The following is a 23010-nucleotide window of genomic DNA, read 5'->3' as shown; positions in this document are numbered from 1 at the left end:
GGATTACTCTTGTCCTCACCTACCACCCCAGTAGCCTCCGCGTCGAGCACATAATTCTTTATAACTTTTGCCATCTCCAGCAGGATCCCCCCACCAACCCATCTCTTCTCTCCACCCCCCCCCCCAACTATCTGCTTTCTGCAGGGATCGCTTCCTTTGTGACTCCCTTGCCCACATGTCCCGCTCCACTGATCTCCCTCCTGGCACTTATTCTCGCAAGCGGAACAAGTGCCACACCTGCCGTACACCTCTGCCCTCACTATCTCAATGACCCAAACAGTCCTTCCAGGAGAAGTGACATTTCATCTGCAAGTCAGTTGGGGTCATCTACTGTACCTGGTGCTCCTGGTGTGGCTTCCTGTATATCTGACTTGCATTGAGAGTCTGCTTCGCTGAGCACCTTTGATCTGACACAAAAAAAAGGATCCCCTTGTGGCCACCCATTTCAATTCTTCTTCCCATTCCCATTCTGACATGTTCGTCCATGGCCTCCTCTCCTGCCAGGATGAGGTCACACTCGGGTTGGAGGAGCAACGCCTCATATTCTGTCTGGGTAGCCTTCAATCTGATGGCATGAACATCAATTTCTCAAACTTTGATAATTGCTGCCCCCTGCCCCTCACCATTTCCCATTCCTGTTTCCCCCTCTCAGCTTATCTCCTTACCTGCTCATCACATCCCTTTGGTGCTCCTCCTCCTTCCCTTTCTTCCATAGTCTTCTGTCCTCTCCTATCAAATTCCCACTTCTCTAGCCTTTATCTCTTTCACCAATGAACTTCCCAGTGCTTTACTTCATCCCTCCCCCTCTCCTGGTTTCACCTATCACCTACCACCTTGTACTCCTTCCTCCCCTCCCTCCACTTTCTTGCTCTGACTTCTCATCTTCCTTTCTAGTCCTGATGAAGGGTCTCTGCGCAAATCGTTGACTGTTTACTCTTTTCCATAGATGCTGCCTGATCTGCTGAGTTCCTCCAACGTTTTGTGTGTGTTGCTTAAAAACAAAATGGGTCTGGCATATTGCTTTCAAGTTCTGCTTGGACACTATTAAGTTTTGCTCCGTTCTTCAAACCAAGCTCTCCTAGAAAGACCAACAATATAAGATATTTTCGACTTCTATATTTGAATCTGCCAATTTCTTCCTGTATCTTTCTGTTTGCCATAATAGCACTTTAGCTTTAGACCCCTGATGGTGTTTTTCAATGTGGTCTCTTCCTCAAAGTGGCATATCTCAGCACATTGATACTTATTCTTTGTTATGCCTGTGTTCGTGTTGGAATGATTAGCTTATAAACATTCTACATCAAGAAGTCTGGACATAATTTCCAACATGCCTGCCCTTTTTCTTCTAACCCCTAACTCAAAGTTATTTTCAAGTTATCAAGCATCTTTTTCCAATTTTTAATAAAACATACCGAAGGTATGAGATTTGTTACATCCACAAAGTATAATGTGCTTAATGAAATATATTGGAATAAACTTCGATGAAGTGCTCTTTGCATTAGATGGACTGCTAAGTGGAAATGTAAACATGAAAGCTATTCTGGTGTTCCTTTTTAAACCTGTATGCATTAGGTAGACAATTATTGCAGGTAATTACCTGTACTGGGTTTTCAGCTACCCTGCCTGAGATCCATTTCTTAAGGCTTTCTCTCTAATTTGGTATTTCAAAACTATTTTCTCTCTGGAATATTTGTCATTGAGTGATATAATCATTGATCTTTTCTCTTCCCATCACCCTAATCTACATAAACCATTTATTTATTTGGAACAGGGCCTTCTGGCCCAATGAACCTCACCCCCCCCCCCACCCCCTCCCAACAGCCCACCTATTTAACACAAGCCTAATCACAGGGCAACTTACAATGATCGGTTAACCTGCTAACCAGTACCTTGTTAGATTGTGGGCGGAAGCTGGAGCACCCGGAGGAAACCTGTGTGGTCACAGGGAGAACATACAAACGCCTTAGAGATGGCACCTGAATTGAACTCCATGTAACTGTATATGGATATGATGCATGCTCATTGCTTCCCTTGAAACAAATCACTCTTCCACAATCACAGTGGTAACCCAATCTGGCAGTATACTTCACTCAGTTCAAGCCATAGTTTAGTTTTTGGTTTGGAGACAATGGAGACTCTGATCTCTGCTTGCCTCACCCTATTTCAGGTAGTAGATTGTAAAAGGTGGTTCTCTGAAAGTCATGAAGGACACGGAATCCCTAAGGAGAAAGTAATTAGCTTAATAAATTATTTGCAGGTAACTTAATCCAATTCAGAAGCACTTTTTGGAAAACTTAGAAATTCTGATGGTGTCCTTGGTCTGCAATGTGGCACCTTCTCCCTCCCCACAAACCCAATCAGATTCTTAACATTTTCTGTTTTTGTTATGAATTTATAGTTTGTGTAGTTTTTCTTTTTACTCCTATCATTGGAGTGGCAGGTTTTGTTAAAGTTCACTATTGTTTCCTCAATTAAAACATTGTTCTTTTAATATAGAGTGGAACCTCAGTAAGCATTTCTCTTTTTGTTGCAACCAAGATTTATTTTACTTTGGAAAGCAATAAACAATCCTGAATTTGTAAAAATTCATCCTTTGTAACTTTAAGGCAATCTCTGTTTTTTTGATTAAAGCTTCCTAGCACATGCTTAATTTATAAACACAATTTAATGTATGTTATTGTGGTATTCATTTCTGAATGCTATTTGCATATTTTTATTAGTTGCGTAATTTGTTCTTTTTCTCCCAGCGCATTGGGTGTTCGATGATCTTTTGTTTTAATGGGTTCTTTTGGGTTCCTTTGCTTTGTAGCTGCCTGTAATGAGATGAATCTCAAGACTGTATGACATACTTTGATAATAAATGTACTTTGAAAACTAACTCACATATTACAGCAGTAACAAAATTCTGCCTTAAATTTTGACACTTTTCTGGGAAGGAGCTCCACAGACAAGTGTGGCACTTCACTCAAATCAACTTAATTTTATGGATACTTAAAGTTGGATAGGCAACTATGTGATAAATTATTGCATTTGTAATGTTCTCACCATGCACACTTCTGTTCTGAGTGTTATTTAAATCAGGAATAGGAGGTAAAATTTCTCAGCTCAAGCTTTCTGATATCAGTTTGTGCTTTGTCAAACAGCTAGCTCAGCTGGGTTAGCAGATTTGGCAACAGGCTAAATTAGAGATGATCTTTGTGTAGTTTACTGAGTCATTGTTGCATCAACTGCTGTGATTCATGGGGAAATTTGGTAACTGCATTAAATGAAACTTGACATTTCACTTTATTGGGTTCTATCATTTTCATTCCACCTCTTGCTGAAATTTCAGGAGATTTGTCTTTCATTTTTATGTTTTAAGTTTCTTTTTCTCTTTGTTCAATGCTGTGCAAGTGTGGATTGAACAGATTTAAAATTTGTTACCTAATAGCAGTGAGCAGTCAAAGTGCAAGTAAAGATACTAGCAAATTCTCAATTTGTCTCCTTCCCTCCTGACTTGTTAATTAATTCAATGTGATGGCAGCCTTGCACTTTGGATTGCATCCAAGAAGGGCTCATTTGAGATCTCTTATTGTGAGTTTTGTTTGAAAATTTTCATTTTATCTGTCAGACTGAATTTAAATTTTAAAAAAGTGAAGAGTTGCAGAAATTTTAATTTTCAGTAACAACTTTTTTTTTCAGATGTCACGATGTTGCCTTGTGAATTCTGTGAAGAACTTTTCCCTGAAGAAGAACTAATTCTTCATCAGGTACAGTTGATCCAATATGGCTTCTTACCTTTAGATCTTGTTTCATATATTCCCATTATTGATTTTTTAAAGTAGTATTTTCTTGTGGCACTGTTGCTTGCTTGTAATTCAAATGTCTTTGACTTTCAACAAACATACTAAGGACAATTTGTATTGTTCTTCACCCTGTTTGGTACAAGTAATCTGATCTGCCATTGTATTTGCTCTTCCACAATTGTATGAATGTAGCTATGTTATGACTGTTTAATCTTCAAAGCAAGGACAAAGGTAGTGAGATGTAGACTTAAGTGTTTGCTATTCTCTACCTTGGAGAATCTCATTTTTGTCCAAGGTATTTTTCAGTTGGTGGTTTTGAGTAAGGGTTAACCCAAGTTTCAGATTGTTTCCATTTAGTTTATTGTCTTGGAGTAGCAGTAATAGGCAGAGAAGTAATTGAAAGTAAATTTTGAATTACTTATGCAATTGGTGGAAAAATATCATTTTACTTCCTCATTCTTTTAGATTAGCTTATGAGGACACGCAATCCTCTTTTACTGTCATTTAGTAATGCATGCATTAAAAAATGATCCAATGTTCCTCCAGAATGATATCACAGAAACACCAGACAAACCAAGACTAAAAAAACTGACAAAAAACACATAATTATAACATACAGTTATAACAGTGCAAAGCAATATCGTAATTTGATAAAGAACAGATCATGACCATGGGTTTAAAAAAAGTCTCAAAGTCTCTCGGAAGTCCCATCATCTCACGCAGATGGTAGAAGGGAGAAACTCTCCCTGCCATGAACCTCCAGTACTGCAAACTTGCCGATGCAGCACCCTGGAGGCACCTGACCAAAGTCCGTCCGAAAACTTCGAGCCTTCGACCAGCCCTCCAGCACCAAGCACCATCTCTGCCGAGCGCTTCGAGCCCAGCAAAGGCAATAGGCAAAGCCGAGGATTTGGAGCCTTCCCCTCCGGAGATTCTCGATTGCACAGTAGCAGTGGCAGCGAAGCAGGCATTTTAGAAGTTTCTCCAGATGTTCCTCCGTGCTTGTCACGTCTGTCTCCATCAAATCAGGATTGTGCACGGTACCTACTTAACAAATACGATATTATTTCGGAGCGGCTGCGCGCGCTGCGTCGTGCTGCCATCTTCTCCCCTTTTTTATATCATTCTGAAATGAAAAATTCATAGTGCTGAATGCTTTGAAAAACAGATGACATATACATAGAGAGATTGTCGTATAAGTCCATTAATCCTGTGTGTTCAGGTGTTTGATGCTAGATTGCCAGATTTTCCATATTACTGGATGTTCTTCTCATTGATGCCCCAACACACGTTAAACTATAGCAAGCAGCATAATAAATTTTACAGCAGGTTTCATGGGAGGCTGGGGGACACGGGAACATCAGCCAGGGAGCCATATGGCGAACTGCCAGGATTTCAGTATAATATGATAGCAGAGTAGCAGAGTTCAACTGTTTCCCTCTTACGGGATTTCAAAACAAGAAGCTCTAATTGTAAAATAATCTGGAAGGGATCTTGGAAATTTAGAAAAAATAAGTTCTTGTGCCAATAATGTTTAAATTCAATAAATAATTTGGGGAAATGGTATCGATCCAGAGGGCGGTCAGATAACATTAGCTGAGAGGACTAGGAGGAGGCCTGGAGGAGCAATGTTGACATGGATTGATTAGGTTCAAAGGTTCATTTTAATAGCAGAGAATGTAAGGAATACAAACTGAAATTGAATTCTTCACAGTCATCCACAAAATAGGAACCTCATAGAATGAATGATAGAAATATCAAAACCCCGAAGCCCCACTCTTCCCTCTCTTTGTACAAACAGCAGTAACAGCATCGACCCCCCCCCCCAAAAAAAAGGATCCTTGATCTGAAAATAACAGACCACTTCGGTATCTCAGACAGGCTCCCTCTCTCCCCAGCGAGGGAGAGAGAGGTTGCTCCTGCAACATCGAGAGTGCAGATCAGTAACTCACTGTTCCAATATTACAATCTTCTGTGTCGCTTCTCCAAGCACCCCCCCATCTCGAGGACCTACAGGCTCTCCCTCCAAAAGAGAGAGGGGTTGCTCGAGTAGAGGGGCCTACCTCTGACAGCAGCCGGCGATTAACGAGCACACCGCCTTTTGTTTTGGTGTTCCAGTTTCAATGTTTAAGTCTCCCACAATGCTTCAGTTGTTTGGTGTATTCCTACATTGCAAATGTGATGGAGTAAAGATCTTAACTAGGCAAGATTAGAAATTTAGTAATGATTAATTATGAAATGTTTTTATATTCAAATGAGTAATTAAACATTTTAACCTTGAAACAAAAACTGAGTTTGATTATGATCAACCAAGGTTACGATATGCTGGCATTGTGATGTGTTATTGAGGCCTGGAACTACTTAATTGGATGTCATGGTTATAAGAAAAAGTAAAATAAAAATGGAAAAAAAATAACTTGCATTAAACTGTGTAGAACCAATTTACCCAATCCAAAACTCTGTACAAGTTGGTCAGGAGTGGACACTTGGTGCCCAACTGAATAAAATGGGGCCTTATTGCAAACATTTGCCTTTAAAGCAAAGTAAAATTCTTTTTTTGAAAAAAAAGCCAGAATTCAAAGCAGGAGCAGGCAGCTCAAAATTAAATAGTCACTGTCTTTATAAAACAAGTACAATCTAAACAGATTCTCTTGAAAGTTGAAGAAGAAACTTATTAAAACTCATATGTAGGTTAGAAGACACTATTAACAATAAAGTTATACACTCTGGCCACTTTATTAGGTATAGGAGTGTAACTCGGTGTGATCTTCTGCTGCTCTGGCCTGTACAGTGGTGCTAGAAAGTTTGTGAACCCTCTAGAATTTTCTCTATTTCTGCATAAATATGACTTAAAATGTAATCAGATCTTCATGTAAGTCCTAAAACTAGATAGGGAACCCAATTAAATACATACCACAAAAAACATTATACTTATGCATTTATCTACTGAGAAAAATGATCCAATATTTCGTGTATTTGTTGCTTTCAGTAACTGGTGTGACCCCCCTCCCCACCCCCATACAGCAATAACATAGAAACATAGAAAATAGGTGCAGGAGTAGGCCATTCGGCCCTTCGAGCCTGCACCGCCATTTATTATGATCATGGCTGATCCTCCAACTCAGAACCCCGCCCCAGCCTTCCCTCCATACCCCCTGACCCCCGTAGCCACAAGGGCCATATCTAACTCCGGTCTTAAATATAGCCAATGAACTGGCCTCAACTGTTTCCTGTGGCAGAGAATTCCACAGATTCACCACTCTCTGTGTGAAGAAGTTTTTCCTAATCTCGGTCCTAAAAGGCTTCTTCTCTATCCTCAAACTTTGGCCCCTCGTTCTGGACTTCCCCAACATTGGGAACAATCTTCCTGCATCTAGCCTGTCCAATCCCTTTAGGATCTTATACGTTTCAATCAGATCCCCCCTCAATCTTCTAAATTCCAACGAGTACAAGCCCAGTTCATCCAGTCTTTCTTCATATGAAAGTCCTGCCATCCCAGGAATCAATCTGGTGAACCTTCTTTGTACTCCCTCTATGGCAAGAATGTCTTTCCTCAGATTAGGGGAGCAAAACTGCACACATACTCCAAGTGTGGTCTCACCAAGGCCTTGTACAACTGCAGTAGTACCTCCCTGCTCCTGTACTCGAATCCTCTCGCTATAAATGCCAGCATACCATTCGCCTTTTTCACCACCTGCTGTACCTGCATGCCCACTTTCAATGACTGGTGTATAATGACACCCAGGTCTCGTTGCACCTCCCCTTTTCCTAATCGGCCACCATTCAGATAATAATCTGTTTTCCTATTTTTGCCACCAAAGTGGATAACTTCACATTTATCCACATTAAATTGCATCTGCCATGAATTTGCCCACTCACCCAACCTATCCAAGTCACCCTGCATCCTCTTAGCATCCTCCTCACAGCTAACACTGCCACCCAGCTTCGTGTCATCCGCAAACTTGGAGATGCTGCATTTAATTCCCTCATCCAAGTCATTAATATATATTGTAAACAACTGGGGTCCCAGCACTGAGCCTTGCGGTACCCCACTAGTCACCGCCTGCCATTCTGAAAAGGTCCCGTTTATTCCCACTCTTTGCTTCCTGTCTGCTAACCAATTCTCCACCCACACCAATACCTTACCCCCAATACCGTGTGCTTTAAGTTTGCACACTAATCTCCTGTGTGGGACCTTGTCAAAAGCCTTTTGAAAATCCAAATATACCACATCCACTGGTTCTCCCCTATCCACTCTACTAGTTACATCCTCAAAAAATTCTATGAGATTCGTCAGACATGATTTTCCTTTCACAAATCCATGCTGACTTTGTCCGATCATATCACCGCTTTCCAAATGTGCTGTTATCACATCCTTGATAACTGACTCCAGCAGTTTCCCCACCACCGATGTTAGGCTAACCGGTCTATAATTCCCCGGTTTCTCTCTCCCTCCTTTTTTAAAAAGTGGAGTTACATTAGCCACCCTCCAATCCTCAGGAACTAGTCCAGAATCTAATGAGTTTTGAAAAATTATCACTGATGCATCCACTATTTCTCGGGCCACTTCCTTAAGCACTCTGGGATGCAGACCATCCGGCCCCGGGGACTTCTCTGCCTTCAATCCCTTCAATTTACCTAACACCACTTCCCTACGAACATGTATTTCGCTCAGTTCCTCCATCCCACTGGACCCTCTATCCCCTACTATTTCTGGAAGATTATTTATGTCCTCCTTAGTGAAGACAGAACCAAAGTAATTATTCAATTGGTCTGCCATGTCCTTGCTCCCCATAATCAATTCACCTGTTTCTGTCTGCAGGGGACCTACATTTGTCTTTACCAGTCTTTTCCTTTTTACATATCTATAAAAGCTTTTACAGTCCGTTTTTATGTTCCCTGCCAGTTTTCTCTCATAATCTTTTTTCCCCTTCCTAATTAAGCCCTTTGTCCTCCTCTGCTGAACTCTGAATTTCTCCCAGTCCTCAGGTGAGCCACTTTCTCTGGCTAATTTGTATGCTTCTTCTTTGGAATTGATACTATCCCTAATTTCTCTTGTCAGCCACGGGTGCACTACCTTCCTTGATTTATTCTTTTGCCAAACTGGGATGAAGAATTGTTGTAGTTCATCCATGCAACCTTTAAATGCTTGCCATTGCATATCCACCGTCAATCCTTTAAGTGTCATTTGCCAGTCTATCTTAGCTAATTCACGTCTCATACCTTCAAAGTTACCCCTCTTTAAGTTCAGAACCTTTGTTTCTGAATTAACTATGTCACTCTCCATCTTAATGAAGAATTCCACCATATTATGGTCACTCTTACCCAAGGGGCCTCTCACGACAAGATTGCTAATTAACCCTTCCTCATTGCTCAAAACCCAGTCCAGAATAGCCTGCTCTCTAGTTGGTTCCTTGACATGTTGGTTCAAAAAACCATCCCGCATACATTCCAAGAAATCCTCTTCCTCAGCACCTTTACCAATTTGGTTCACCCAGTCTACATGTAGATTGAAGTCACCCATTATAACTGCTGTTCCTTTATTGCACACATTTCTAATTTCCTGTTTAATACCATCTCCGACCTCACTACTACTGTTAGGTGGCCTGTACACAACTCCCACCAGCGTCTTCTGCCCCTTAGTGTTACGCAGCTCTACCCATATCGATTCCACATCTTCCCGGCTTATGTCCTTCCTTTCTATTGCATTAATCTCTCCTTTAACCAGCAACGCCACCCCACCTCCCCTTCCTTCATGTCTATCCCTCCTGAATATTGAATATCCCTGAACGTTGAGCTCCCATCCCTGGTCACCCTGGAGCCATGTCTCTGTGATCCCAACTATATCATAATCATTAATAACAATCTGCACTTTCAATTCATCCACCTTATTACGAATGCTCCTTGCATTGACACACAAAGCCTTCAGGCGCTCTTTTACAACTCTCTTAGCCCTTATACAATTATGCTGAAAAGTGGCCCTTTTTAATGCTTGCCCTGGATTTGTCAGCCTGCCACTTTTACTTTTCTCCTTAGTACTTTTTGCTTCTACCCTCACTTTACACCCCTCTGTCTCTCTGCACTGGTTCCCATCCCCCTGTTGTGAACTAACCTCTTCACACCTAGCCTCTTTAATTTGATTCCCACCCCCCAACCATTCTAGTTTAAAGTCACCTCAGTAGCCCCCGCTAATCTCCCTGCCAGGATATTGGTCCCCCTAGGATTCAAGTGTAACCCGTCCTTTTTGTATAGGTCACGCCTGCGCCAAAAGAGGTCCCAATGATCCAAAAACTTGAATCCCTGCCCCCTGCTCCAATCCCTCAGCCACGCATTTATCCTCCACCTCATCGCATTCCTACTCTCACTGTCGCGTGGCACAGGCAGTAATCCCGAGATTACTACCTTTGCGGTCCTTTTTCTTAACTCCCTTCCCAGCTCCCTATATTCTCCTTTCAGGACCTCATCCCTTTTCCTACCTATGTCATTGGTACCTATATGTACCACGACCTCTGGCTTCTCACCCTCCCACTTCAGGATATCTTGGACACGATCAGAAATATCCCGGACCCTGGCACCAGGGAGGCAAACTACCATCCGGGCCTCTGGACTGCGTCCACAGAATCGCCTATCTGACCCCCTTACTATTGAGTCCCCTATCACAACTGCCCTCCTCTTCCTTGCCCTACCCTTCTGAGCTACAGGGCCAGACTCTGTGCCGGAGGCACGGCCACTGTCGCTTCCCCCGGGTAAGCTGTCCCCCCCCAACAGTACTCAAATAGGAGTACCTGTTGTTAAGGGGCACAGCCACCGGGGTACTCCCTATTACCTGACTCTTCCCCTTCCCCCTCCTAACCGTGACCCACTTGTCTGCCTCCCGTGGCCCCGGCGTGACCACCTGCCTGCAACTCCTCTCTATCACCTCCTCACTCTCCCTGACCAGACGAAGGTCATTGAGCTGCAGCTCCAGTTCCGTAACGCGGTCCCTTAGGAGCTGCATCTTGATGCACTTGGCGCAGATGTAGACAAATCTTCAGCCAAATGTTTCTGGTAACTGTTGATCAGTCCTGCACATCGGCTTGGAGGAATTTTAGGCCATTCTTCCTTACAAAACTGCTTCAACTCTGGGATGTTGGTGGGCTTCCTTGCATGAACTGCTTGCTTCAGGTCCTTCCACGACATTCCTATAGGATTAAGGTCAGGACTTTGACTTGGCCATTCCCAAAATAACAAGCAACATACATCAAAGTTGCTGGTGAACGCAGCAGGCCAGGCAGCATCTATAGGAAGAGGTGCAGTCGACGTTTCAGGCCGGGACCCCTGAAACGTCGACTGCGCCTCTTCCTATAGATGCTGCCTGGCCTGCTGCGTTCACCAGCAACTTTGATGTATGTTGCTTGAATTTCCAGCATCTGCAGAATTCCTGTTGTTTGCCCAAAATAACAAGTTTTCTTTTTAAACCATTCTGTTGTTGATTTACTCTTGTCTGTTGAATCATTGTCTTGTTTCATTATCCAACTTCTATTAAGTTTCAGGTGGTAGACTGCTACACTGACATTCTCCTGTAAAATGTCTTGATACAATTCTGAATTCATTGTTCCCTCAACGTTTGAGGCAGCAAATCATGATGCTCCTTCCACCATGTTTCACAGTTGGGATGAGGTTTTCGTGTTGGTGTGCAGTGCCCTTTTCCCTCCAAACATAGCCATGTGCATTTCTGCCAAAAAGTTCAACTTTTGTCTCATCTGTCCACAGAACATTGTCCCAGAAGTGTTGTAGAAGATCCAGGTGGTCTTTTGCAGACATGAGACATGTAGCAATGTTTTCTAGAGCCACTGTACTTCAAGGTTTGATGTGTTGTGCATTCGGAAGTGCTGCTCTGCACATCACTGTTTGGGGTCCTGTCAGAATGAACCAATCTGACCATTCTCCTCTGACCCCTCTCATCAGCAAGGCATTTTTGCCTACAGAACACCCAGTCATGGGACAATTTTGTTTGTTTTTGTTTGCACCATTCTCTGTCCACTCTAGAGATTGTTGTGCGTGAGAAATCCCAGGGGATCAGCAGTTTTTGAGATTCTCAAACCACCCCATCTGGCACCAACAATCACTTCATAGTCAAGGTCACTTAGATCACATTTCTTCCCATTCTGCTATTTGGTCTGAACAACAACTGAAGCTCTTAACCATGTCTGCCTTGTGTTGCTGCCAACGATTGGCTGACCATTATTTGCATTAATGATCAGGCATACCTAATAAAGTGGCCACTGATTATATATGGTAAAGAGTAAGTATCTTTTTTCTTTCATCTTTTCTCACACTAGCTTCTTTGCTCCACCTTTGCTTTCCATTTTCACAGAATTGACGAGAATTGTCTTTTTCAGACTGGCTGTAATCCTTTAAGTGCCTTTGCATCGTTTAGTAAAAGTAATACACTCATTCCGCCACTGCCACTACAAAGGGTCTCCACACCCAGGACAAATGACATTTTCTCCCAGCAACATCATGTGAATCGGGATTACTTTGCTGAAGATCGTTCACTGCCATCATACGGTCCAATCGGAGGTTTAAGGCATAGCGATGTCATGATTCCTTGCGAGTTCTGTGGTATAGCTTTGGAAGAAGATGTAATATATCATCATCAGGTAAAAACGTGTATGCCTTTTACAAATAAATACCGAGTTAAGCTATCCGGCTCCAACAGCAATACTTAGTGCCTTTGTAAAACTGTTGACATCTAGAAGACTCTACCTCAGTAAGAAAAGATCTGTTAATTTGTATGTATGTGAGATTTTAGTGTATTTGCAGAAGCTGTGATGAATTCTAATTTACTTGGTTTAAAGAAAACTACATGATGATTCCATAACATGTCAAAGTTTGATGTATCCATTTTAGTTCAGTTAATTTATTACCCCGTATATACCGTGCCTATAAAAAGTATTCACCCCCTTTGGAAGTTTTCATGTTTTATTGTTTTACAACATTGAATCACAGTGGATTTAATTTGGCTTTTTTTTTGACACTGATCAACAGAAAAAGACTCTTCCATGTCAAAGTGAAAACAGATCTCTACAAAGTGATTTAAATTAATTACAAATATAAAACACAAAATAATTGATTGCATAAGTGTTCACCTCCTTTAATATGACACACCATATCATCACTGGTATAGCCAGTTGGGTTTAGAAATCACTTAATTAGTTAAATAGAGATCATCTGTGTGCAGTCAAAGTGTTTCAATTGATAGTAGTAAAAATATACCTGTATCTGGAAGGTCCAACTGTTGATGAGTCAGTATCCTGGCAAAAACTGCACCATGAAGACAAAAGAACACTCCAAGAACTCTGCGAAAAGGTTATTGAAAAGCACAAGTCAGAAGATGGATACAAGAAAATTTCCAAGTCACTGAATATCTCTTGGAGTATAGTTAAGTCAATCATCAAGAAATGGACAGCTCTAAATCTGCTAGAGCAGGCTGTCCTCAAAAACTGAATGACTGTCCAAAAAGGGGACTAGTGAGGGAGGCCACGAAGAGACCTATGACAACTCCGGAGGAGTTACAAGCTTCAGTTGGTGAGATGGGAGAGACTGTGCATACGACAACTGCTGCCTGGGTACTTCACCAGTTGCAGCTTTATGGGAGAGTGGCAAAGAGAAAGCCACTGCTGGAAAAAAAACTCACATGAAATCTTAGCTAGAGTTTGCCAGCAGTCAGCTGGAAGAAGGTTCAATGGTCTGATGAAACCAAAATTGAGCTTTTTGGCCATCAGACTAAATGCTATATGTGACGTAAGCAAGTGGTCCCCAACCACTGGGCCACGGACCGGTACCGGGCCACGAGGAAACAATATGATTTGGCGACGTGAGCGTGTTGCCGACTTGCCAGTTGGCGCCTTCTTACCCAGACTCTTGGCGGCAGAAATATTGCCAAATGTAACTGACCAAAAAGCATTTTTCTTAAAGGAAGCCACATACATCAAAGTTGCTGGTGAACGCAGCAGGCCAGGCAGCATCTCTAGGAAGAGGTACAGTCGACGTTTCGGGCTGAGACCCTTCGTCCCTGACGAAACGTCGACTGTACCTCTTCCTAGAGAAGTCCTGACGAAGGGTCTCGGCCCGAAACGTCGACTGTATCTCTTCCTAGAGATGCTGCCTGGCCTGCTGCGTTCACCAGCAACTTTGATGTGTGTGGCTTGAATTTCCAGCATCTGCAGAATTCCTCGTGTTTATGTTTCTTAAAGGAAAATGTTTTAGAAAAAGGATGGTATGTAATTTTCATGCAGATAATTTTAGCATGTGAAAAAGCCAAATGATTTTTCTGACATCAACCACATTGGAAAATACACCGATTTCTGGAATTTGCCACCGGAAAAGCCAATCTGGTAACCCTGTGTGAGTCAGCTGCACCTTTCCTCATTCCCTGTCACACCTACTCTTGAATTTGAACGCACGCGTCATCCATGTCAGCGCGGGAAGAAGATCAACTCCTCCAGCTTGCAAATGATGGCGGGCTGAAAAGTATGTTTGACATAACATCTATGCTGGCATTCTGGATCAAAATCAAGGCTAAATATCCTGAGATAGCCACGAAAACACTGAAAACCTTGCTTCCATTTCCAACATCATCTCTCTGCCAAGCGGAATAGACTGGACATAAGGAACCCCCTTCGAGTATCGCTGTCTCCCATCACCCCTCGATGGGACCGTCTTGTTGCAGGAAACAAGCTCAGGGCTCCCACTGATTCAGCGATATTGGTGTGTTGGAATGATTTTATATGTTCATACAAGGAAAATATGCGCTGGGTGTTTAATATCCAAATGTTACTTAAAATGTTATGATGCTATTAACTTATAATTGACTTACCATTATATTCATGCGAGGAAAATATGCGCTGTGTGTTTAATATTGAATTCGTTAGATAAACCCTTTTAGAAACAAAATTGAGTTTATTAGCCATTTATAAGTGACTTATAGTTGACTTATTACCTACATTCCGGTCGTGATTAACACCCCTCCCCCGTCGGTTGGTCCGCAAGAATATTGTCAATATTAAACCGGTGTGTGGTGCAAAAAAGGTTGGGGACCCCTGGCGTAAGCCAAACACATCATCAAAAACATACCATCCCTACTGTGAAACATGGTGGTGTCTGCATCATGCTGTGGGGATGCTTCACTGCACAGGCCCTGGAAGGCTTATGAAGGTAGAGGGTAAAATGTATGCAGCAAAATGCACAGAAGTCCTGAGGGGAAAACCTGATGCAGTCTGCAAGAGAACTGCGACTTGGGAGAAGATGTGTTTTCCAACAGGACAATGACCCCAAGCATAAAGCCAAAGCTAGACAGGAGTGGCTTAAAAACAACAAAGTTAATGTCCTGCAGTGGCCAAGTCAGAGTCAAGACTTGAATCCAATTGAGAATTTGTGGCTGGACATGAAAAGGGCTGTTCACTCACGATTCCTATACAATCTGACAGAGCTTGAGCACTTTTCTAAGGAAGAATGGGGAAAAATTGCAGTGTCCAGATGTGCATAGACCTATCCACATAGACACGAGGCTGTAATTGCTACCAAAGGTGTATCTACTAAATACTGACTTCAAAGGGGTGAGTAATTATGCTATCAATTATTTTGTGTTTAATCATTGTGATAAATTTAGACCAATTTGTAGAGATTAATTTTCACTTTGACACAAAAGAATCTTTACCGTTGATCATTGTCAATAAAGCCAAATTAAATCCTGTGATTCAATGTTGTAAAACAATAAAACATGAAAACTTCCAAGGGGGTGTGGTGGTGAAAACTGTTTATAAGCACTGTATATGTTACCATATACAACACTGACATTCATTTTCTTGCAGCATACTGTGTAAACCCGAGAACTGCAGTAGATCGATGAAAGACCACACACACCAGGACAGAGAAATAACCAATGTGCAGAAGACAACAGACTACGCAAATACAAAAGAACAAAGTGACCCCACAGGTTGTGGGATCAGTTCAGTGATGGGGCGAGTGAAGTTATTCCCACTGGTTCAGGAGCTTGGTGGTTGAGGGGTAGTAACTGTCCCTAAACCTGGTGGTGTGAGTCCTGAGGCTCTTGTACTTTCTTCCAAATGGGCAGCAACGAGAAGCGAGATTGAGCTGGGTGATGGTGGTCCTTGATGATGGATGGTGCTTTCCTGTGACAGTACTCCGTGCTCAGTGGTGGGGAGGGCTTTACCCGTGATGGACTGGGCCTTATCCACTACTTTTTGTAGGATATTCCACTCAAGAGCATCGGTATTTCCATACCAGGCTAATATGCAGCCAGTCAATATAGTCTCCACCACACATCTATAGAAGTTTGTCAAAGTTTTAAATGTCATGCCAAATCATCGTAAACTTGTAAGGAAGTAGAGGCGTTGCTGTGCTTTCTTTGTAATTGCACTTGTGTGTTGGGCCTAGGCCAGCTCCTCTGAAATACTAACACAGGGGAATCTAAAGTTACTGATACGCTCAACCTCTGGTCCCACCCCACCACCCATGAGGACTGGCTCATGGACTTTCAGTTTCATCTTTCTGAAGTTAATAATCAGCTCTTTGGTCGTCTTGACATTAAGTGAGAGGTTGTTGTGGCACCACTCAGCCAGGTTTTCAATCTCCGTTCTATATGCTGATTCATCACAACCTTTGATTCAGCCTGTGACAGCAAACTTGAATATTTTAGATTAGATATGAGGACACGCAGTCCTCTTTTATTGTCATTTAGTAATGCATGCATTAAGAAATGATACAATGTTCCTCCGGTGTGATATCACAGAAACACAAGACAGACCAAGACTGAAAAACTGACAAAAACCACATAATTATAACATATAGTTACAACAGTGCAAGCAGTACCATAACTTGATGAAGAACAGGCCATGGACATGGTAAAAAAAAAGGTTCAAAGTCTCTTGAAAGTCCCATCATCTCACGCAGACGGGAGAAGGAAGAAAACTCTCTTCCTGCCATGAGCTTCCAGCGCCGCAAACTTGCCGATGCAGCATCCTGGAAGCACCCGACCACAGCCGACTCTTGAGTCGTCCGAAAACCTCGAGCCTCCAACATCGAGCAGCATCTCTGCCGAGTGCTTCGACCCCAGCCCCGGCCACCAGCAACAGGAAAAGCCGAGGATTTGGGACCTTCCCTCCGGCGATTCTCAATCGCACAGTAGCAGTGGCAGCGAACTGGGCATTTCAGAAGTTTCTCCAGATGTTCCTCCGTGCTTCTCATGTCTGTCTCCATCAAATCAGAATTGTGCACAGCCCTCTATTTAACAAATACGATATCATTTCATCGGATAGGCCATGTGCACTGCGTCGCGCCGCCATCGTCTCCTCCCGCCATATGACATTGGAGCTGTGCTTAGCCACTCAGTCATAAGTGTAAAGTGAGTAGAGCAGGGGGCTAAGCACACAGACTTGTGGTGCACTGAGCTGATGGAGATTATGAAGGAGTTGTTGCCAATCTGAACTGACTTGGGGGGAAATCCAGGATCCAGTTGCACAAGGAGGTATTGAGGCCAAGATCGTGGGGCTTATTGGTTAGTTTTGAGGGGATGATAGTCTTGAATGCTGAGCTGTAGTCGATAAAGAGCATCCTGGTGTTTGCATCTTTGCTGTTCGTATGTTCCAGGGTTGAGGGAAGAGCCAATGGAATGGCATCTGCTGTGGACCTGTTGTACTGGTAGGCAAAATGGAGCTGATCCAAGTTGTTTCTCAGGCAGGGGTTATGTCTTTCATCACTAACTTTCAAAGCACTTCATATGGATGTAAGCACTACTGGATGATAGTTATCGAGGCAGGTTATCATGTTCTTCTTGGGCATTAGTATATTTGAAGCCTGCTTGGTGCAGGTGGGTACCTCAGATTAAGGATATCAGTGAACACACCAGCCAGTTGATGAGCACAGATCTATTGTACTTGGCCAGGTACCTTGTCTGGGCCGGATGTTTTCTGTGGGTTCACCCTCCTGAAGGATGCTCTCGTATCAGCCTCAGAAACTGTAATCACAGGGGTCATCGGGGGCTGTGGGAGTTCGTGAAGGCTCATCCATGCTTTGACATTGAGCTCATCTGGAAGTGAATCCCTGTGTCCAGATTTGCTTTGTCGCTTGATTTCACTTTGTAGGTGGTAATAGCATTCAAGTCCTGCCACACTGTTGAGAATCCTTCATTGATTCAAGTTTAGTACGGAACTGTTACTTCACCTGTGAGATGGCTTTCTGAAGATCGTTCCTTGGACTTCTTGTATCTTACTTGGAGGTCAGACTTGAATGCCTCTGATCTGGCCCTTAGCTGATTGTGGATTTCATGATTCATCTATGTTTCATAGTCATAGTCATACTTTATTGATCACGGGGGAAATTGGTTTTCATTACAGTTGCACCATAAATAATAAATAGTAATAAAACCATAAATAGTTAAATAGTAATATGTAAATTTTGCCAGTAAATTATGAAATAAGTCCAGGACCAGCCTATTGGCTCAGGGTGTCTGACCCTCCAAGGGAGGAGTTGTAAAGTTTGATGGCCACAGGTGGGAATGACTTCTTATGATGCTCTGTGTTGCATCTCGGTGGAATGTGTCTCTGGCTGAATGTACTCCTGTGCCCACCCAGTACATTATGTAGTGGATGGGAGACATTGTCCAAGATGGCATGCAACTTGGACAGCATCCCCTTTTCAGACCACCGTGAGAGAGTCCAATTCTACTCCCACAACATCACTGGCCTTACGAATGAGTTTGTTGATTCTGTTGGTGTCTGCTACCCTCAGCCTGCTGCCCCAGCACACAACAGCAAATATGATAGCACTGGCCACCACGGACTCGTAGAACATCCTCAGCATTGTCTGGCAGATGCTAAAGGACCTCAGTCTCCTCAAGAAATAGAGACGGCTCTTTCTTGTTGGGGAAGACTGATTTTAGTGGGACACACTCGTCTACAACTGTTCTATGAAATCCATGATAGCCGTGGTATAATCATTCAGATCCACCAATGAGTCCTTGAATACGGCCCAGTCCAGTAGCCACCCTGAAGCAATCCTGTAGCCACTTCTCTACCCCCAGACCACTTCTTTGTTATCCTTATCTCTGGAGCCTTGCTGTTTAGCCTCTGTCTGTATGTAGGTAGGAGGATGACAGCCAAGTGATCAGATTTCCCAAAATGCAGTTTAAGGCATGGAACGGTAGGCATCCCTTATCGTAGTATAGTGATAGTCTATTGTGTTGGGACCTCTGGTGTTACAGGTTACAGTGGTGCTAGAAAGCTTGTGAACCCCTTAGAATATGAGATACAGAACAAATTAGAACACTATCAATATTACTACAGTACATAAAACTACGTATTAGTTCCCAATAGTTATTGACAGATGAATGCAGCCTACATTTCCATGTTCTTTTGACTGCGAATGAACAAAATCAGCGCAGACACCTAGTGCAGATAATGGATTGTCTTCATACAAATTTTCAGACACTCTCCAAATCTTAATTTTCATTATAACATTCAAATGATTAACTTGTTTAGCGAATGAATTTAGTAATTTGTGGAATTGTACTGTTCATGTCAGTCCAATTGCTTTTGTTCTGCATACAATTATTTGCATAGTTTAAATATTTTAGAACAATATTGATGTTTTTTGTTAACCAGTCTCTGTGGGTCATCTGCTCTTCAGTTCATCCTTCCAGTTGCTGTTTTTCTGATTCTTCAGGTAATAGAATAATAGTGGTTCCTCTTTTTCAGTGTCCCTTTAATGCCTTATAGCCTCTTATTCTTAGATCCTTGAAATAAATTGCAGGAAATGGCTGTGATTAGAAATCAATCACAACAGCTATGCAAGCATTTGGTCTTGTACTGATTTAAACAGTGGAAGATGTTTTAATCCTTTTGCTCAGATATGTAAATAAAACTGTTCTTGGGTTTCATATAAAAATACTGTTCCTTGAAGAACGGGGCAGTTAGCAAAGGGTAGTGGTTCATTATTTTCTCCCTTTTGTGGGAACTTGCTATCTGTAAATTGCTTGCTCCAGTTCCAACGGTAGGACAATGATTTGTTTCAAAAGTACCAACCGTTTTTTGAGAAATAATCTTAATTTGTAGGTGCTTAGTGTGGTGATGTTTACAATGGCTGTATGATGAGATGTATATCCTTTGCTCAGTAGGTTGCCTTTGGGAGATTCATGTAAGCTGAGTATAATTTTCGTTTCTCAGAATGGTTGCTTTTGCTGCTAACTGCAAAATTTTACCCTCAAGGCTACAATTATTATCTCACAGACGAGATAGTAATGGATATCTATAACGTCTTTAACTTGGTCTGGTTGTCATGGGTAAACTGAAGCAGAATGTTTGAGTAGGTAGTAATTCTGCTTAAAATGGGGCTGTCTTGACAAAAAAAAGATTCCTTTTAAATTTTCTGATAAAGTTCCATTTCAAATAAATTGTGCTTAGCCGTTCTGACTTGAATAAAAAAGAATGCAGAAACTTAATGCATAGGAGGAGGCAAGAATATCCGATGTGTAATAAAACACTAACTAAAACTTGATGTGTCTTTTCCTGTCATCAGGATCAGTGTGATTTGCGACCACCAACTGCAATTCCTCCTGATCAAGAAGCTGATCAACCATTTCCAGTTACTAAGACTGAGCCAAGAGAGATTCTGGATGTGCCCATTCGGCGGCAGAGACATCAGGGTAAATGCATGAGGCCATTGCTAGTTTTATTTCACTGAGTTGTAGCTGTAGCCCAGTTTGAACAGATAGAGTGAGTCAGTGGTTTGGTTGAGGAAGGTTGTGGTGGGGACATGGACGATGTTTCTGAGACTGATACCTAGCATGAGGGGAATGAGAAACTAGGTAGACTGGGCCCCATAACTGTAGAACTTAAAAGAACAAATATAAAGATTTCTTGCCTTGGGTGAGTAGAATTGTCATAGTCATAGTCATAATCATACTTTATTGATCCTGGGGGAAATTGATTTTCGTTACAGTTGCACCATAAATAATAGTAATAGAACCATAAATAGTTAAATAGTAATATGTAAATTATGCCAGTAAATTATGAAATAAGTTCAGGACCAGCCTATTGGCTCAGGGTGTCTGACCCTCCAAGGGAGGAGTTGTAAAGTTTGATGGCCACAGGCAGGAATGTCTTCCTATGACGCTCTGTGCTGCATCTTAGAGGAATGAGGGAGACATTGACCAAGATGGCATGCAACTTAGACAGCATCTTCTTTTCAGACACCACCGTGAGAGAGTCCAGTTCCATCCCCACAACATCACTGGCCTTACGAATGAGTTTGTTGATTCTGTTGGTGTCTGCTACCCTCAGCCTGTTGCCCCAGCACACAACAGCAAACATGATAGCACTGGCCACCACGGACTCGTAGAACATCCTCAGCATCATCCGGCAGATGTTAAAGGACCTCAGTCTCCTCAGGAAATAGAGATGGCTCTGACCCTTCTTGTAGACAGCCTCAGTGTTCTTTGACCAGTCCAGTTTATTGTCAATTCGTATCCCCAGGTATTTGTAATCCTCCACCATTGGGGCACATAGTCTCAAAATAAAAAGTCCTGACATTCAGAATGTAGATGAGAAGAGATTCTTCATAGAGGGTCAGGTGCTTGAGTATGTCAAAGACTGAAATTGATCTTGAGCAGTAAACAAATATGGGATTAACATATCATAATGAAAATCAGTGAGGGGATTGAATGGTCTATGCCTGTTTCTGTTTAATATGTTCCTGTCATCCTCTGAAAATAGTACCAGACAAAGTAATTGTTTTCATCCACATTCCTTGTAGAATCGTCAGAACTGCAAGTGCCGCTCTTTTTTGTTGTGTCCTTGTTCTTTTATATCTAGCTTTCTTTCACTTTGCAACGTGCTCACTCTGCAAAGAGCATAGGACTAAATCGAGCATTTAGTAAAACCAAACTAGAAACACGAGGGAAGCTTGAACTTGTGTTTCTTAGCCTTTTGTAAAATGTTTGTTGTGGGTGGAAATGAATAGCGAGGGTTTGGGATAGGGTTGATTAATGATTCATGTTCAAACATTTAATGCAATGTGCAATAATTACATTTGTAAGTGAATTTACAAGAGGTAATTTTTACTTTGTATATTTTTAAAACTGCTGCTTGTAAAGCTCTTCATGATTTTTGTTCGTGTGATTGCAGGAGATGTTGAACCTGACCACTTTACTTCTATGGGTGACTTCATTCAGGCAAGACCGGCCATTAGAAATTCATTGAGAACAAAACCAACAGGAACTACAACAACGTTCAGACAGGGCAGTGGTGCCCAGACGTCTGTAACAAGCCAAGATGCAGAAACCATTGCTCCAAACAACAGTACGGCCAGGATTTCCAACAGAGAAGCACCTGAGCTGGGGAGGAGGGTCCGCAAACCTCTGGAATTGTCAAGAGATTCCCTTCGTCCTGTAGCAGATGTTTTTCCAGAAAGCTACAAACCTTCTTTTCACCAACCACGTGTTGCTCGACCCAGGTGAAGCGATTTATACTAGTAAAAAGTAGATAAACATCTTGACTGTGTTAAACAACATTATTCTATTTGCCAAAGCCATAAAAATGGATAGTTTTATTTTCTAGCCATCTATTGACATGTATTGAAATGCCATAGTATTAGGAAGGGATTAAAAAAAGCCTTCCTAATTTAGTGGCCATTGTATTGTAACTGAATTTTTCACTGTGCACCAGGTGATCTGTGAATTTTGTTTCTAACTGTTATCAACTTCCCTTCTCTTCACTGAAACATAACATTTGCAAAGGCTAAGAAACAGATTAATTTCAAGTTCCCCAGTGTTTCCAGTTCAGTTTTACTAAAAGCTCAATTTAATCCTTTTCATTTGTGCTGTTTGCTTGAGGACAGGCGTGGGGTTCTGATGCTTGCCAGTGTTAGATCACCGGATAATACTCATTAGCTATTTGGACTAGATCCAACTCTCTTCCTGCACCCGAAGTTGTCCTGCCCAATATCCTTGGAGAACAGGGTTCAAAATTGTGCAGTAAGCCAGAGAAGTTAAATCTTTGGAGCAGGAAATCAGTTCTGATTTCTAAAGTGTTTTTGTTTTAAATCTAATGATCATGTTTGGTGAACTTAATATGCATGTCAGGTAAGAATGCCATGGCTATGAAGTCTTAGTGGTTGCAAAGCCTTTTCTGCCTTTATCATGGAGAATGTCAATTAAAGATGGAGT

General features: G+C 42.1%; 1 protein-coding gene across 2 annotated transcripts in view; it reads left to right on the top strand.

The window, feature by feature from the left end:
* LOC134338345 (TRAF-type zinc finger domain-containing protein 1-like) overlaps positions 1–23010 on the top strand; it is a 64275-nt gene that overhangs the window by 33127 nt on the left and 8138 nt on the right. For both annotated transcript variants that reach the window (XM_063034117.1, XM_063034116.1), the window contains 4 exons: positions 3682–3749; positions 12167–12427; positions 20364–20490; positions 21971–22298. In XM_063034117.1, coding sequence (XP_062890187.1) covers positions 3682–3749; positions 12167–12427; positions 20364–20490; positions 21971–22298 — 784 coding nt within the window. The remainder of the gene's footprint in view (positions 1–3681; positions 3750–12166; positions 12428–20363; positions 20491–21970; positions 22299–23010) is intronic.

This window comes from Mobula hypostoma, chromosome 27, assembly GCF_963921235.1.
Source record: "Mobula hypostoma chromosome 27, sMobHyp1.1, whole genome shotgun sequence".
NCBI classification, from domain to species: Eukaryota; Metazoa; Chordata; class Chondrichthyes; order Myliobatiformes; family Myliobatidae; genus Mobula; species Mobula hypostoma.
Note: the sequence above shows the minus strand (reverse complement) of the source record. Positions and strands in the feature narration are given on the sequence as shown.